Raw genomic sequence first — 15,148 nt, forward strand, 5'->3', positions numbered from 1 at the left:
ACTGCAGACGTGAAGTGGTAATTCTGTTTGTTAATAACTCGAGCATATGCATGCAAGCTTATCCTTCCTGCGGGATCGGGGCGTCGCCATGCAGTTGTCGAAGTGTTTATTTCTAATTTAGTATAATTAAAAATTCGAGTTGTAGAACCAAAATATATATATATATATATATATATATATATATTTTTTTTTTTTTTCTTTTTTATACACATTTTGACACACATCCTATAGAATTGGGATCAAGGACACCTATTTTTTGATACACGGTCCATTTTGACACACGTCGGTTCATTCTGTAGTTTTATTTCAATGATCCGGTCCGTCTATCCTTTAGGTATTTCTTCAAAGATCATAAGAAATCATCCACATCCGAATTCGTCCATTTTCTCACTGTAAATGAATGTCTTAATAAGTTTGAATTTGTCTAATTTTTTACGAAGATGATCTATTAACGATAGATTTAAAAATACTCTTCGGATCATTGAAAAAAGTTACGCAGTGGACATATAAAATGGGTGTGAAAATCTCGAGGGTAGCAAGTGGATACTGGATAGTATGGCCAGAAACTGAGAAAATAAATTTAAGATAAAAAAAAATGGAGGAAAGATTGCATCCACCAAACTCTCTAATTAAAACAGAATATGAGTAAGAAATATAAGGTAGAAATGTAATTTCACACAATCAAATTTTACTATTTTTTTTTCAAGGCCTTACCTAAATGTAATCTTAATATATCTTTAATTATTATAAAAATAAAAAATAAAATAAATAAATAAAAACTTCTCACTCCCACATTCTCTATCACTTCCTTCCTTCCTTCCTCCTTATATTTCAAAAACAAAAATAAAAAAATTTCTCACACACTTCGTGTGTCATCATATGCTAGTATCATTTAAGGACTCCAAATTCAATAATTGATAATCATTTATCAACAACCAAAATTAGTTGTACCTTAACTGAGCTCTGAATTTTTCGTTAAAAAAATAAAAAATAAAAAAAAATAAAAAAACCCCCCATCCAGCTGCCATGTCTGTCATAATTAGATTTCTTTGCAGCATATGCATCACGTTGAAGAATACATGAATTTTGGGTGGGAAGATTGCTAAAATTAAATACGAATCTTCACACTTTGTGGTTTTATATTTAATCGCATTTAATTGTCTTGTTGTGCAAGTATTAAAATACAAGTTGGGAGACAGTATTAGCATGATTAGTAGTGTACTGCTCACCGTATTTCCAAAATCTTGACATATATAAATATATATAAAAATACATATGTGATATGTGTTACTCGGTCCCAACTTAAAGCATAAATCAGCCACAACACAACAATCAGAAGATTATAAGAAATGTTTTAATTTTGTTATTTCTTCATTAAGTCATGATCAAGTAGTAGATTATTAAAAGCATTCTGTATATATTTTAGTTTTAGTGAGCCGGATCAAATTATGTTATCGAAACTCGCATGATGAATACACATTATCTTCATCAACCACCGGATATTAATATTGTGTCTCCATCAACTGGCACATCTGACTCAATAACTCAAATTTGGACGATATTGTTGGTGGATAAGCATGGCAGCTGGATCACGGAAGCATTGCAGCTGAAGAATGAAAGGAAGAAGATGGAGTTCGAATGGTGCCAAGTGTTAAGAATAGCTGAAGTTCAAATAATGTCATGAACGGACATGATTATATCACCTCTAGGGTGTATATTCTGCCACGTGTCTAGTTTGTTAGAAGTTAAATGAAAACATGTGTTGTGTATGTGATCATAGTCACATTGCAAGTGTGTGCGAGTGAGGGTATGCAACGGCTATAAAACCCTCCATGTAAGCCGACTTTGGTGGATCGAATCCAACGTAGATTCGAAGGGAGCAACCCTCCATGTTAAGCGTGTGTGGTAAAATCCCTGTAAGTGATTTCCGTCAATTAGAAGACGAGACGATTGCATTAGGTTTTAACTAATCCAAATTAGTTTTTGTGTCATGCTTAACAGATGATGAGCTGGAGTGACTAGGGTTTGTCTTTATTATTTTCCAGCATCATTTATGGTGGTGTGTGACAAAAGTATTAGTAATCACGGTCCTTTCGTTGCATGTTGCCGCGATTTTTCGCTTGCAGAGTAATTATTTTTCGATTAGAGCTGGTAATAGGGAGGAGGTGCAGTACTGCTGCAGAATGATGTAACGATTTTGGAATCAAATCCATGTACTTCTCTTTTTTATTGATCTTGAAATGTATTGTCCTGCTCTTGCGTTCGACAATAACTTCTTGCGCAAGAAATGACAATTTCCAGTTTCCGAATCCTGATACATACAATACAGTTCATCGTCATGATCCGTGTTTAGATTACATTCATCGCGTGGCTGGTAACGATTACCTACAACCTTATGCAACCCTGATGTGCTACTATTGATCTCCACTAAGATGCTGACTTTGCCTTCGAGAAAATAAGGTGGAGAGATTATACACACCACCTTGAACCTGACCTCCCTATCCTCGCCAACGCGCTTCTTCGGGCAAGCAATCTTTGCTATAATTTACACCAATCCTCCTTTTCACTATGTTTCATCTTTTTGCTACCCGGCCGTGGAAAAATGGCGAGATATGAAACAATGGAACTGCTACATTCAATGCGATTCTGCAGATTGGAGATGAGACCAGTATTGCTTGACAAGCTGCCCAAATAGCGAGCCTTCTCTTATCTTAAATTTATCCAAGTTGACTACACAATGTGCCACAATCTCTACACTCAAGTTCGAATTTCCTTCTCTAATTTATCAGTTGGTTAACGGAAAAAAAGGAAAAGAAAAGTTACATATAAAGATCTCCATACTCTAGCATTACGTGACAATTATCTAACGAACGGATGATTAGTGATAGTGAGTAGTGGTAGTGCTTAACCTCAGTTATCAAACTTATCATATGGTATGATTCATACATTTGATATAGACCCACTACTAAGCAACACAATACATTGATCAACTTAACTACATGCACAATTCAACGAGTGTGAACTTAATTAAAAAATAATAAGTAATTAATAGTGTAATCACTCAATATAAGTTGTATTTTAGTTTATCAGATTTACAATGCCACATTCTTCAACAATTGAATTGTTGGCAAAGAAAAGAGAACAATTTCATTATTCTTTTATTTTTCTTTTGCCGAAGTCTGAGGTATCTCACGTCTTAAGAGTAGAATTATCAGTGGGGCCCATAAAAGCCAAAAGCATTTCGCTCATTTTTTACCACAGTCAAATAACACACATTCTCCTAAAATTTTGAACGAAAGAAGGGAAAATAGTATATTGGGCTTTGTACTCATCTTAATATGTTATATTAAATTAATATCAAACTCATTATCTCAGATAATGAAACCAAAAACCCTACCTACAAATAGGGGTGGATCTATTAAGGAACCTAGGTGGTCCTAGGACCACCTGGAAGCTTGGATAATTGGCTGTGAGAACTTCGAAGGACCACCCAAGTCGTGGGCCTCATGGCGAAGGAGAAGAGCAGCGGCCGCAATGTTTTGGCTTTTTACAAACCAGAAGGAGAGAAGAAGACAATCAATTTCTATTAAAAAAACATCCTAAATCACGTGCTATCTAGGCCACGTGAGTTTTTAAGTAAAACGGTGAGCATTGATGTGTTGTATGACAACACCACCTAGGTCGTGTGGGAGGCTGATAACCTCACCATTTTTTATTTTAAAAAAATACAAAACAAAAAGACTCTACTTTCTAAGAAAGTCCACCCCACCCAAATTAACTCCCTAATCCTCCATTTCCTAAATCCCACTCCACCCAACCGAAGTCCACCATCATCAGCACACCACCAATCTCTTCCCCAAACTTCATGTACGACACTTCAAAATCAACTTAATTAGGCATTTCAAGATCAATTTGATATTTATATTTATTCTATTTGTTTGAGAAATAACTTTTCTTAATTGCAAGGAATTAGAGATCTTTTTAAAAATGATGGAAAAGGTTACACTAAATTGTTGTTTGTATAAAGATTATGAATAAAAAGTTGTAATTTATCATTTAATATTTCAATGGTATTTTCATCTCTCTTTTTTTAGCTTGAATATTGGGATCACATGATATTAAAATTCTTGATCCACCACTGTCTACAAATGCATACATCAAATATATAGGAAATTGTTATTAACACTTCAAAATTCTCATTCTACACTTCTAACTTTCTATATTTGAAAAAAAAAATACACATATAAATAACGTAGAATGAAATTTTTAAAGTGTCAATAACATTTCTTTATTGGTAGAGCAATATTAAGTAACAACGAAAACGTGTGACACGAAGACGCCAAAGGAATTAGAAAAGGTAGGACCACCGACTTTAGGCAGTGACATTGAAACGTAAACATTAAGTCACAGCCTTTTAAGTTGTCCTTTCACCCCACCAGGTCCACCACCAAACTCACTGCGAAAGCAACACACCCACCATTCTCTGTCTCAATCTGAAATAATCTGCCAATTGCCGAAAAAAGAAAAGCAAAAAACAGAGCACGAGTCTATCCGTCTCTCTGCTTGATTATTCTGACATTAAAAATCTCGACTCCGGTCAAATTCGAGATCTGTTTCTTGCCGGACAATGTATTGGTAATAGTCCACCCCCCCCCCCCCAAACAAATCCATCGTCTTCTCCGAGCTCACTCGGCAATCTGCACACGCCACGGTTCTATCGGATCACGAAACGGATTGGTTGGGATTTCAGAACCAGCAATGGGAGAGAAGATGCAGAGCAGGGGATCCAGTGCTCGTCTCTCCGGCGCCGTTTTCCGGTCTCGGATCCCGACGCTCTTGGTCTCCATGTTCGCCACCTTCGCCTCCATCTACGTCGCAGGCCGGTTCGTTCTCTTTCTCTTCTCCCTCTGCAGTCTGCACCCATTTGATGTTTCAGAAAAATGGATTGGACCCATGGGATAAATTTTCTTTCTTTCTTTCCCTCCCTTTTTGTTTGATCTGGGGATTGTGTGTAGGCTGTGGCAGGATTCGGAGAGCAGGGTTTATTTGATCAAAGAACTTGATAGGATTACTGGGCAGGTGGGTTTCTCTTGGTTTTGTATTTATGATTGAAGTTTTGGTTCTTTTCGTACTTTGAGTCATGCGGGTGCTTTTGTAAGAAGCAATTCTGTTCATAAAGGTGTTTACTAGAAGTGCTTTTATTAAAAAACACATGGAAGTTTTTACTAAAAATCCAAGCTTTATGAAAAAGCACTTGGAATTGCCCGTAAACACTTAAGAAGTTTTCTGCCATTGGGTTCCAGAGAGTGCTTTTAGCATAAGCAGTTCTAAACAGGTCATTAATCTGCTTTTTGAGTCAAAACGAACTGATTTTTCCTATTTGGTGCCCTTTAACACAGTTCAAATCAGATGTATATTTCAATGCTTGTATAGGTAGTTGAATTACTCGGGAATTAATCACTCGAAACTCATTATTTTTTAGGGGCGATCTGTCATATCAGTGGATGATACATTGAAAATCATAGCCTGCAGGTAAGATTTAGTCATTTGTTCCCTGGTGTAATTGAAGATTTGTGATTGATCTTTTAATGATTCTTAGTTGACATATGAATCGATGGTTCTGATGCGGGTGATTGGTTGTGTTGTTAGGGAACAACATAAGAAGTTATCAGCTCTTGAGATGGAGTTGACTGCAGCTAGACAAGAAGGTTTTACTTCGGGGCGATCAGCAGAGATTAACGGAACTGATTACAAGATAAGACCACTAGTGATGATTGGTATTTTTACAACCTTTGGCCGCAAAAATAATAGGGATGCAATTCGTCAGGCGTGGATGGGAACAGGTACATTACCGATCTTTCTACCATCGCCTATTGTCTCTTCCTTACAGTTAAGTTTGGTGTACTGTAACATATATGATTTGGTCTTGCATATAAATGGTTGAACAATGACAGATAATGTGGAATGTTGTGAAACACTCCCGTCTAAGCGTTTTGGTTTCTAGTAAGCACATTGAAAGTTTTAATTTTCGCAGGTGGTATCTTGAAAAAAATGGAGAATGAGAAGGGAATAATCGCTCGATTTGTTATTGGAAGAAGGTTTACTTTTCGCTGTATTCCCTTTATTCTGTTATGCTCCATGCCAGACATACTACAATAGTTTGGTAGAGCCCTTCATTTGATGATATGTTGTCCTGCAGTGCAAATCGTGGGGATAGTTTGGACCAGGCCATCGACAATGAATACCGGAAAACTAAGGACTTCATTATTCTTGTACATCCTATCGATCATCCTTTAATTTGGTACTCATATGCATCTGGCAATATCAGCTTTTGTAACGTGATCATTTTCACTCCGATTATTGTCAGGATACCCATATAGAGTCGCCTGAAGAGTTCCCAAAGAAGAGTAAATTGTTCTTCGCTCATGCTGCTGAAAAATGGAATGCTGAGTTTTACTCCAAAGTCAACGACGATGTTTATGTAAATATTGGTGAGTAACATTGTTCATGAGACGGACTCATTTTCCATTTTGCATTTTTTGTCATTAGCATTTCTTAACGCTGTAGATTGCTGTTCATGACTTATCCTTTTTGCTTTTGGTCATCTCTGCCCAGATGCTCTGGGAGCTACACTTGCAACTCATTTGGACAAACCTCGGGTTTATATGGGGTGCATGAAATCAGGCGAAGTTTTCTCTCAGCCGTGAGTGTAGTCTAAACATTGAAATACAACCTGTTAACAAGATAAGAGGTACGTAAGTGCGATGATCTGTAAATTTCTCATGTTTGTGCTTGCTGGTCTTTGTCAGGAGCCAAAAATGGTATGAACCAGAATGGTGGAAGTTTGGCGATAAAAAATCGTAAGTTGCACCGCAACTCATTTCATCGTGCAATCAATAGTACGTCATGCTTCAGGTGAAGTGAGAAAACGGTATGAACCAAATACTTTCCTCTTAATACTGAAAACTGTGTTTCTACATCCAACAGATATTTCCGCCATGCTTCGGCTGAGATGTACGTCATATCTCAAGCTTTGGCCAAATTTGTTTCAATCAATAGGTGAGTTTTCTTCTCCGTTGAACTGGTTCCGTCATTAGTCTTCAATCACTATGCAGAGCAATGACTGAGCTATGGTGGATTGATTCTGCAGAGATATACTCCGTACCTATGCCCACGATGATATCAGTGTCGGATCTTGGTTTATCGGTCTTGATGTTAAACATGTCCATGATACCAAGTTTTGTTGCTCCTCGTGGGCGGGAGGTCTCTTTCTCTCCCTCGCTGACTTATTCTCACACACGCACTCACGCACGCAGACTATCACACGAGAATTACGAGGCCAGTTCCATTTCATTTGAGTACCTCCCCAGAGATGTTTTGCTAACATATATCTCTGCTCTCACAGGAGCTATTTGTGCTGGTGTTTGATTTGATTCGCGTTGCTGCCGTGGAGAAATTATCAACCAGATGCAGAGAAACAGTATGAAAAACATTTTTCGCATCCTTCGCAATGTCACGGTTGATTCTGGACCTCTTGCCCATCAGATGAAATGGATTTGGCTTGCAGCATGTTGTACACTGGAGATCGGGAAGATGCAATTTCGAAGTCATGATACTTGTATAGGTTCAATTATACGAATTAGGGTGTTATTTTTTATTAGACTGGAATGTCACGGTGACATAGTTAACTCGCAAATATCTCACAAATCATTAAATTCAATGCTAGATGACGTACCTTTGGATTGTTAGAATGGTCGAGATATAACGAAATGCGAGTAAATGTACAAGCGCTAAATGTAAAGGCTCGTGACCAACTCACATGTGCTTATACTTGTTTTATTGCCAGAAAAAATTTGTACGAATGTCTCCAATAAAAGTAACAGTATGAAAAGCACGGTAGCAAACAATTCAGGCAAATTACAATGACAACGACAGTTCTATACAATCAGTGTAGATTGGAGTAAGTACAGGAATAGCGTTAAACGACCGCTCTCAAGATGGATTGTTGAGAAAATGTGCCAGTGCCTTGTCCGTGTCGTTGTCATACATCATTAGGGCTTCAGCAACAGCGTTCTGTGGAAATCCCATCTCTCGGAGAAGGGTGAATGCATTGACATATTCTCGAACCTGGAGAACAAGAACAGAAACATTCATACGGTTAAGCAGCTAAATGTGATTGTAACTACCAGCAACATTTATCATTGGCATAAAAGTTCAAGCTTAACGTGCAAGCAAAGAGCTCAAGAAAGCACCTTAGTAGGATTGTCTCCATGATTTGCTACTGCAAGAGGGACTGCTTCCCGGCTGAGCCCTGAAGCGATATATTTGCTGACAACCGGATCTGCGCTAGAACCCTGCAATACCAAAAATACCCACAAACCTAATTTCAAGAAACAAATCCAGCCAAGAAACATCATGCTCAAATGAAACAAATACAGAAACTGAAGCCAATTTCGTAGCAACGGGTTTTGCGTACTAATGACAGGTCCAATACACAGAAAAACTACTTCTCCAAGTAACTCGCATTGGATTTGCATTCATTTACAAGGATTGCACAATGGAAACTAATTACCAGCTATAATAGCTAAACAAAGAGAACATACAGATGCAAAAGCAACAATCACATACCGACGGAGATGGTGGTTCTACAGCCCTCGGTGGTGGAAGGTTTTGCAGACCAAGCTTGGCCCAATTCGGAGTTTCCTTTTCTAATTCAGCCAAGACTTTCCTCTCCAGATCAAAATCAAACTGGAACTTGCTCCGCGGTATATCTCCAACTTGCAATAACAATGGAGGCTAAAAAAAGGAGCAAAATCAAGGCCAAACCGGCAAACCCAATAGTATGAACCAAACAATATCTTACACAACTTAGTCTAATTAAGTAAATAATTAAAACACAAACCTTGATTCTCAATACACATTTCTCCAATTGAAATTTACCCAATTCTTCAATTTTTCACTTTCGAAACACAGCTCAGACATTTACCCAATAATCATGAACACAAAGCAAACAAAAACGGAAACTTTTACCGATTACTTGTAATTAGAACTCAAGGCTTACCGGAGGAGTGATCCGATAATCCGGTTTTATAGTAACTCGAATGCCCAATCCCGCTGCAATTTAAGGAAAAACAACAATCGATCAATTTAAAAACCCTAAACAAAAAAAACTCTAATTGATTTAGGGAAAAATTAGATGATCGGTTAGATCAAACTTACAGGAGGAAGACGAAGGAGGGTTTGCCGTTTGGTGGTGGGGAAGAGGACGGCCTGCGCTACCTCCGTACGGGGGAGGAACCGCCGCGTGGCTCTGTTGACCCACCCGCGGGTACATGGACGACGACGATGACGGGGGACCGTACATCGGATGGCTAGACGGCGCTGATGACGTGGCGGGACGGTAGTTCGGCGTTTGACCGGACCGGGATCTGTAATCGTAGTCCATTTATCTCACCGGACTTTTTCTTTCGCAGGTTTAAGGAAGAAGAAAACTGAGCAATGTGAAGTTCTTTGAGACGAATGCGTGAAAGCGCGCTTTGCTACGCGGGGTTTATTAAACGACGCGTCGTTTCACTTGTGAAACCGTTGCGACAAGGACCATGAGCCGACGGCACCAAGTAGAAGGTCGTTTTGCTCCCTTTTCTATGATCTTTTAGCCTAAATTGCACAAATCATCCATATACACTAAAAGGTGGATGGGTGGGCTCACATTTTTTAGCTCCTTCCTCGTTGGAAAGTTCTTTTCTGGCTACTAGCTTTTGACACTAGTATTTGGACTTTGAGTGCTACAAATCTTCATTTACCGTCTCGTACAAGACAGACAATGCTGTTATTTAGACCATATTACTGATTACTTTTCTAATACAGATAAATCTTAAGTTTAAAGGTAGGCTCCCCTTTATAAGAGAGGTCATCAGTTAACCCTAAACCCTAAACTCTAAATCCTATACAAATAACAACATTCAGAAGGACAAAACTTCGATGATCAATCTACATAAGTTACAAACACATACAGGAGGGAGTACCTTTCAAGGAATATATACAAACGGCAATGACAACATAAAAAAACGACACTGATTGCTACAAATAGATGGTTTTTTCTTAACAATCATAAACCAAAGATGTGGTCGTTTGAACCAAAAATGGCAGCACTAACTGTCTTGTATTCAAGTCACTCCCATCCAGAGCAGAACCAAACCGATCAAGCCACTGAGTAGGGCTCGGACTATCACTCTTCTCCACCCACTCCGACGTCATTTCAATGTCATCGAGTTGAATAGGATCCGCTTCCAAAGCTTTCGTTCTCGTCTGCCTTGTTAACTTGAGGTTGTAATTTATGTAGACGAGGTCGTTGAGTATTTCTCTATCGATCTTATTTCGCTTCTCCGAGTGAATCTGCTGGAATGCGCTCCAGTGCCTCTCGAAAGTGAATGTGCTGCAGACTTGGCTGAGTATTCTGATGGCAACTCGTTGCAAAACGGGTGCTGCATCGCCATATTGTTCCCACCAAAGCCCTGCCGTGCATTGCAAGTAAGTTTACAGATCCAAGAAACAAATATCGCAAACAGACACGAGAAAGCATGTACAGAAATCTATGTAATTTTGAATTTGTACTAACCAGGTGACACTGCATCTCTTGCTTCCATTGCAAGGCTGCAACCAAACATCCCAGTTGCCTTCGTAAATGTAAATATTTGACTAGTGATGTCGCGTCTCATCTCAGGCGCAGGCAGAAGCTTCTCCAGAACTTTGAAGAAGTCCTCCTTTATGGATGTAAGAAATTTGATTTCCGGATTGTATTGGATGCCGGGGTTTAAAAACGCTGCTTTTGCATGTAGAGAAGAATGGAGTTGATCCCGCCACTTTCTGTCTACGATATCTAAGAATGTCTTGCACTTATTCTCGTTCATTATATAGTATGTCCTAATCGATTACTAGGCCCTGGTCATTAGCTCATATATATAACCCACAACAGGTTTTCCTCCGGACACTTCCCTCAACACTTTGAGAAATGGCTCGAGATGGCCACACTCTCTTCCACTGCCCTCCAGAAATCATTGTCCTCGACAATGGAAAGACACGAAATGCTGTGTGTTTTATTGGCATAAGATGAGTTGGTGCAGTACTTGGGGCTGTTGAACATGTGCTTCAACAAACAGACTTCGTGGTGCCGGTTCTAATGAGTTCCTGCCCCCCACTAAACTTTTTCATCAGATCAAGCATCAAGGCATTGTTATAGATGAACTTCGAAATGGTTTGTGCTTGCAAGATGCATCTATTCACCCAATCTACCTTCAAGAATTCCTCCAAAACAAGATTTAAGCATTGAGAAGCACATGGAGACACGAAAATGGTTGAAAATATTTCCGCAAGATATGGTTTACAACCCCGGTATAGTTAAAACTACTATCCATGATGACCTGCACAATATTTTCCGGGCCAAAATCTTGTATAACAGAATCAAATAAATCCGCCAGGCATTTTGTGTTATTGAAATATGCAGATGCATCCACCGACTTGTGAAAAAAAGGCCCGTGAGGGTGATGAAACCAAAAAGTTGATTAAGGCTCTTTGACTTATTGTCAGTCCGTGTGTCGGCAATGATAGTGCAACCCGTGGTAGTCCACTCCGTTTCACTATCTTTTGACTGTAGGCTCATTTCGGACTTGATGCTTTCCGGCCATGTAGTCTTCAAAGTTTCTGGAGATGGACCTACAAATCCAGGACCACACTTTGTTATGGCATCAATCATTAGCTGATAGGACGAAGAATGGGCTATACTGAAGTCAAGCTTGTTCTCGAAAAAAACAGCGCAATACTTCTCTCTGCATAGGACGAAGAATGGGCTGTACTGAGGGTGCAAAGCAAAACTCAGCAGAAGGTAGTTGATTCTCGCGGTCTCTGGTGTGCGCATGCATGCGCCTGTTCAAACAACAACAAAGTCTTATACCACAAAGTGGGATGTGTACGCCTGTTCAATTCCATAAATTTCAGAAAGGTCAAAAAATAAGAAACAAAAAGATTGTGGATGAAATTACATATCAAAAGAATCCTTATGGGCAGAAGCAGCTTTGCAGTGCAACACAAGCAAATGAACAAGAGAAACAAAAAATAGTGTGCCAATTAATAACTCCCACTATGAATACTACTTTCACTTCAAGTGATTTTTTTTTTTTTTATATTCTAACCTACCCTAATCTACTGGGAGGGGAATTCAAACTCAAGTGAAAGTTCCCCTCCCGACAGGCACACTACCCAAGTCAACTTGCCTAACCGTCGCCTACAGGCTACAACTTTCACTACAAGTTCATGTTCAATTGTTCATACTTCCATACCAGAATTTTGTAAACTTTAATCCCTTCAAACTAAAAACCTTGATAGTAACTCTCAAACAGTTGCAAAGGCAAGCGTAATCACATTGGTTAAAACAAATGTACAAAAACTCTCATAATTGTACAAATTCATATTATTTGATTCATTTTACCAAATTAGTTGGAATGAGTTCAAATTCATATTTGGCTCCCCCATTATTTTCCAGCTAACTTTAAGAAACTAAAATTATTTTCCCTGGAAAGCAACAAAATAACACTGCAAAATACCAGAGTTTCTCTCTTCATCCCCCATTTTCAACCAAACAAACGAATCAAAATTCCAAGTTAATCTACGATACCGAATTCCATATCAAAGATTCAATTTCTCAAAAATATACAAATGTTTCAATGGTTGGAGAATTTAAAGAGAATTTAAACAAGCTAATCGATAAGAGAAATAGCGAGAAATTTAAGCAAACTTACAGAGAGGGAGAAGAGATTGGTATTGGTTCTCGACGGAGAGAAGAACGGAGGCGAGCAGATTTTTCAGGGGTTTTCTCTAATTATCGCGATAAATCGGAGGTTTGGTGTTTCCGTTTTGTATCGCTCGGACTGTGTTGATTTAGGTTTTTCTACTTTATCCTCTCATTTCTCGACTTTTTGTTATGAATTTTTATTTGTTACCTTTTTGGGTTTATTTGACGATATATCGCCGGTCAAGTTGTGTGATGTGGGCTTGTACATATAAAAAATTCATCGTAAGATTTGATGGATTTGAGGACATGTCCAAGATTAAGTAAAGAAACACATATAAGTTTTGAAATCATCCACGCTGAAATTCAGAGGATTGAGATAACACTTCTAGAAACTTCATTCTCGATGAAAAAGATAATCACTTTGCAAATTAGCATTGACTCTGAGAACTTCTATGCATAAAATTTTGAACATAACGAACATGAAGACACTTATTGTCACGAGCTAACTCCGAAAAAGAATTGACAACGAACTAACTAACGTCCATACCAACATGAATTTTGTGCACAACATTATCATACCGATTTTAACAAAGTAGACCCAAAATGAGCCTACACACCAACACAAAATTAACATACATACGAAGAAAGACTTACAAATAATCTCACTAAGAAAATACTTATTGATGGAAATACTAAGAAAAATAGATATGCAACAATCCATGGAAGATAAAAGAGGAAGGCTAGAAAAACGAGGAAAGGTGCTGACACCGATTATTGGAGTTTGTACAATTAGGGTTTGGTAAGAGGAAGATAGAAGTTTTTCTTTAACTAACGAAAGAGATAGTATTCCTGTTTGGGGTGTGATATCCACACACCTTATTTTACTTTTCACACACCTCTTGATAATTTTTGTCCGTCAATCTTCTTCAATTCATCCGATCCGACGCCCGAAAATTAAAAATGTGTGTGAAAAGTAAAATAAGATGTGTGGATATCACATCCCTTCCTGTTTTTGTGTGGAATATAAAATAGATGAATCGCATGCATTATTTTTCACATGCTGAGTCCTAATCTCGTTTGACAATGGTGACTAAACAAGTGATATCAATGAAATTTTCAAGTTAAAATTTAAGTTAAATCAGTTAGTTGGGACAACGTTCATCTATTTTGTATCAAAGTCTAAATTGTGTTTTTCGCTAGTATAAGTATCTTAGAGTATCATCTTGTCGAGAAAAAAAAAACTTCATTTAAAAATATAGAATCGTATAGTAATTTTCCTTTGATTTACGGCCGCCTTGTTATTTGCCTCTTGGACTGTTAATTTTATTTTATATTTTTTGGTAAAATTTTCGACTGTTAATTTGGTTTTGAGCTCCACTAGTCTTCTTAAACGTTCCAATTTTTTCTGTTTAAAGTTATACTAAAAATGTTACAAATGTAGCAGTTACGATAAATAAACACATTTTAAAAGGTAATGAAAGTTTTGGGGGACATTGCTACAACAGTAGGTAACGAATTTGATTGTAACCTTTGGATGAATGGCTCTGATTGGTTCCAGTACACTCGTGAGCTCAACATCTGAAGGCCCACGCACGTGGCAACATCTGGTGGAGCACTGTCACATCGCCAACAAAGCCGTCACCGTTTGATTTATGCCTCCGTCGGCCTAACTGCCCTAACCTAACAGCAATTTTCGCGCCACTTTCGGTGGGTGCGTGAAATTTCTAATGGCTTACGGAGGTTGGTGACCAATGCATAAAGATAGTTGCTAATTAATCATTAACACGTGTATTTAAGAGAGCCGGTAATTGTGTTGACGTGGCATGTACAATTTAGTCATTTTAACTACGTTGGTTGAGTGGCATGTTGGTGAAACTCATGTAATGGGAGGTGGGTTAAACTCAAACTAGTTTGATTTATCCTGATGAGGAGAAAAGTATAAGAAGAGAAGGTTGATTTTTAAGATTTGCGAATCAATATCAATGTTTTCAGATTCTCTTTCAAGGATTCTTAGGGCGAATGTCTACCTCTATCGCTCTTCTCTTTTTATTTTCCTTAATATGGAGAAATCAAACCCTGATTTGAGTTTACCTAAATCCTTCCCTCATGGGTCTGACTAATATAGTTGAAAATACTAAATTGTTTATGTCACGTTAGCACAATTAATGACTCGTTTTAACTTATTTGACGGAATATGATAAAATTGGACAACGAGAAATAGTACAAGTGTTAAAGTGAGACAATATAAATTGTAAGATATAAAGTGTGACATGAAGAAAAAGTACATGTGATAAAGTGAGTCAATAAAAAATGTAGGGGCTAAAATGAAATTTGATGAAGAGTACCGAAGTCATAGCTAAA

The 15,148-nt window shown here is 38.1% G+C and overlaps 2 protein-coding genes and 1 pseudogene across 3 annotated transcripts; 1 reads left to right on the forward strand and 2 right to left on the reverse strand.

The window, feature by feature from the left end:
• Positions 1 to 4,446: 4,446 nt before the first annotated feature.
• On the forward strand, positions 4,447 to 7,751 carry LOC126629333 (hydroxyproline O-galactosyltransferase HPGT1-like). 2 transcript variants are annotated; one of them, XM_050299352.1, is made up of 12 exons: positions 4,447 to 4,883; positions 5,016 to 5,079; positions 5,483 to 5,532; positions 5,650 to 5,843; positions 6,035 to 6,098; positions 6,200 to 6,272; positions 6,368 to 6,491; positions 6,616 to 6,703; positions 6,810 to 6,860; positions 6,988 to 7,059; positions 7,151 to 7,263; positions 7,406 to 7,751. In XM_050299352.1, the coding sequence occupies exons 1-12, from the start codon at positions 4,759 to 4,761 to the stop codon at positions 7,426 to 7,428; spliced, it is 1,041 nt and encodes a 346-aa protein (XP_050155309.1). In that variant the 5' UTR covers positions 4,447 to 4,758; the 3' UTR covers positions 7,429 to 7,751. The 2 variants fall into 2 exon arrangements, with proteins under 2 accessions (XP_050155309.1, XP_050155311.1); XM_050299354.1 differs by lacking the exon at positions 7,151 to 7,263.
• Positions 7,752 to 7,820: 69 nt separating this feature from the next.
• Positions 7,821 to 9,525, reverse strand: LOC126629340 (uncharacterized). The gene is made up of 5 exons (XM_050299361.1): positions 9,220 to 9,525; positions 9,062 to 9,114; positions 8,629 to 8,796; positions 8,253 to 8,354; positions 7,821 to 8,127 (listed from the first exon to the last, which is right to left on the reverse strand). The coding sequence occupies exons 1-5, from the start codon at positions 9,443 to 9,445 to the stop codon at positions 7,993 to 7,995; spliced, it is 684 nt and encodes a 227-aa protein (XP_050155318.1). The 5' UTR covers positions 9,446 to 9,525; the 3' UTR covers positions 7,821 to 7,992.
• Positions 9,526 to 9,978: 453 nt separating this feature from the next.
• Positions 9,979 to 12,967, reverse strand: LOC126629332 (uncharacterized; annotated as a pseudogene).
• Positions 12,968 to 15,148: the final 2,181 nt, after the last annotated feature.

This window comes from Malus sylvestris, chromosome 7 (genome assembly GCF_916048215.2).
Source record: "Malus sylvestris chromosome 7, drMalSylv7.2, whole genome shotgun sequence".
Classification (NCBI taxonomy): domain Eukaryota; kingdom Viridiplantae; phylum Streptophyta; class Magnoliopsida; order Rosales; family Rosaceae; genus Malus; species Malus sylvestris.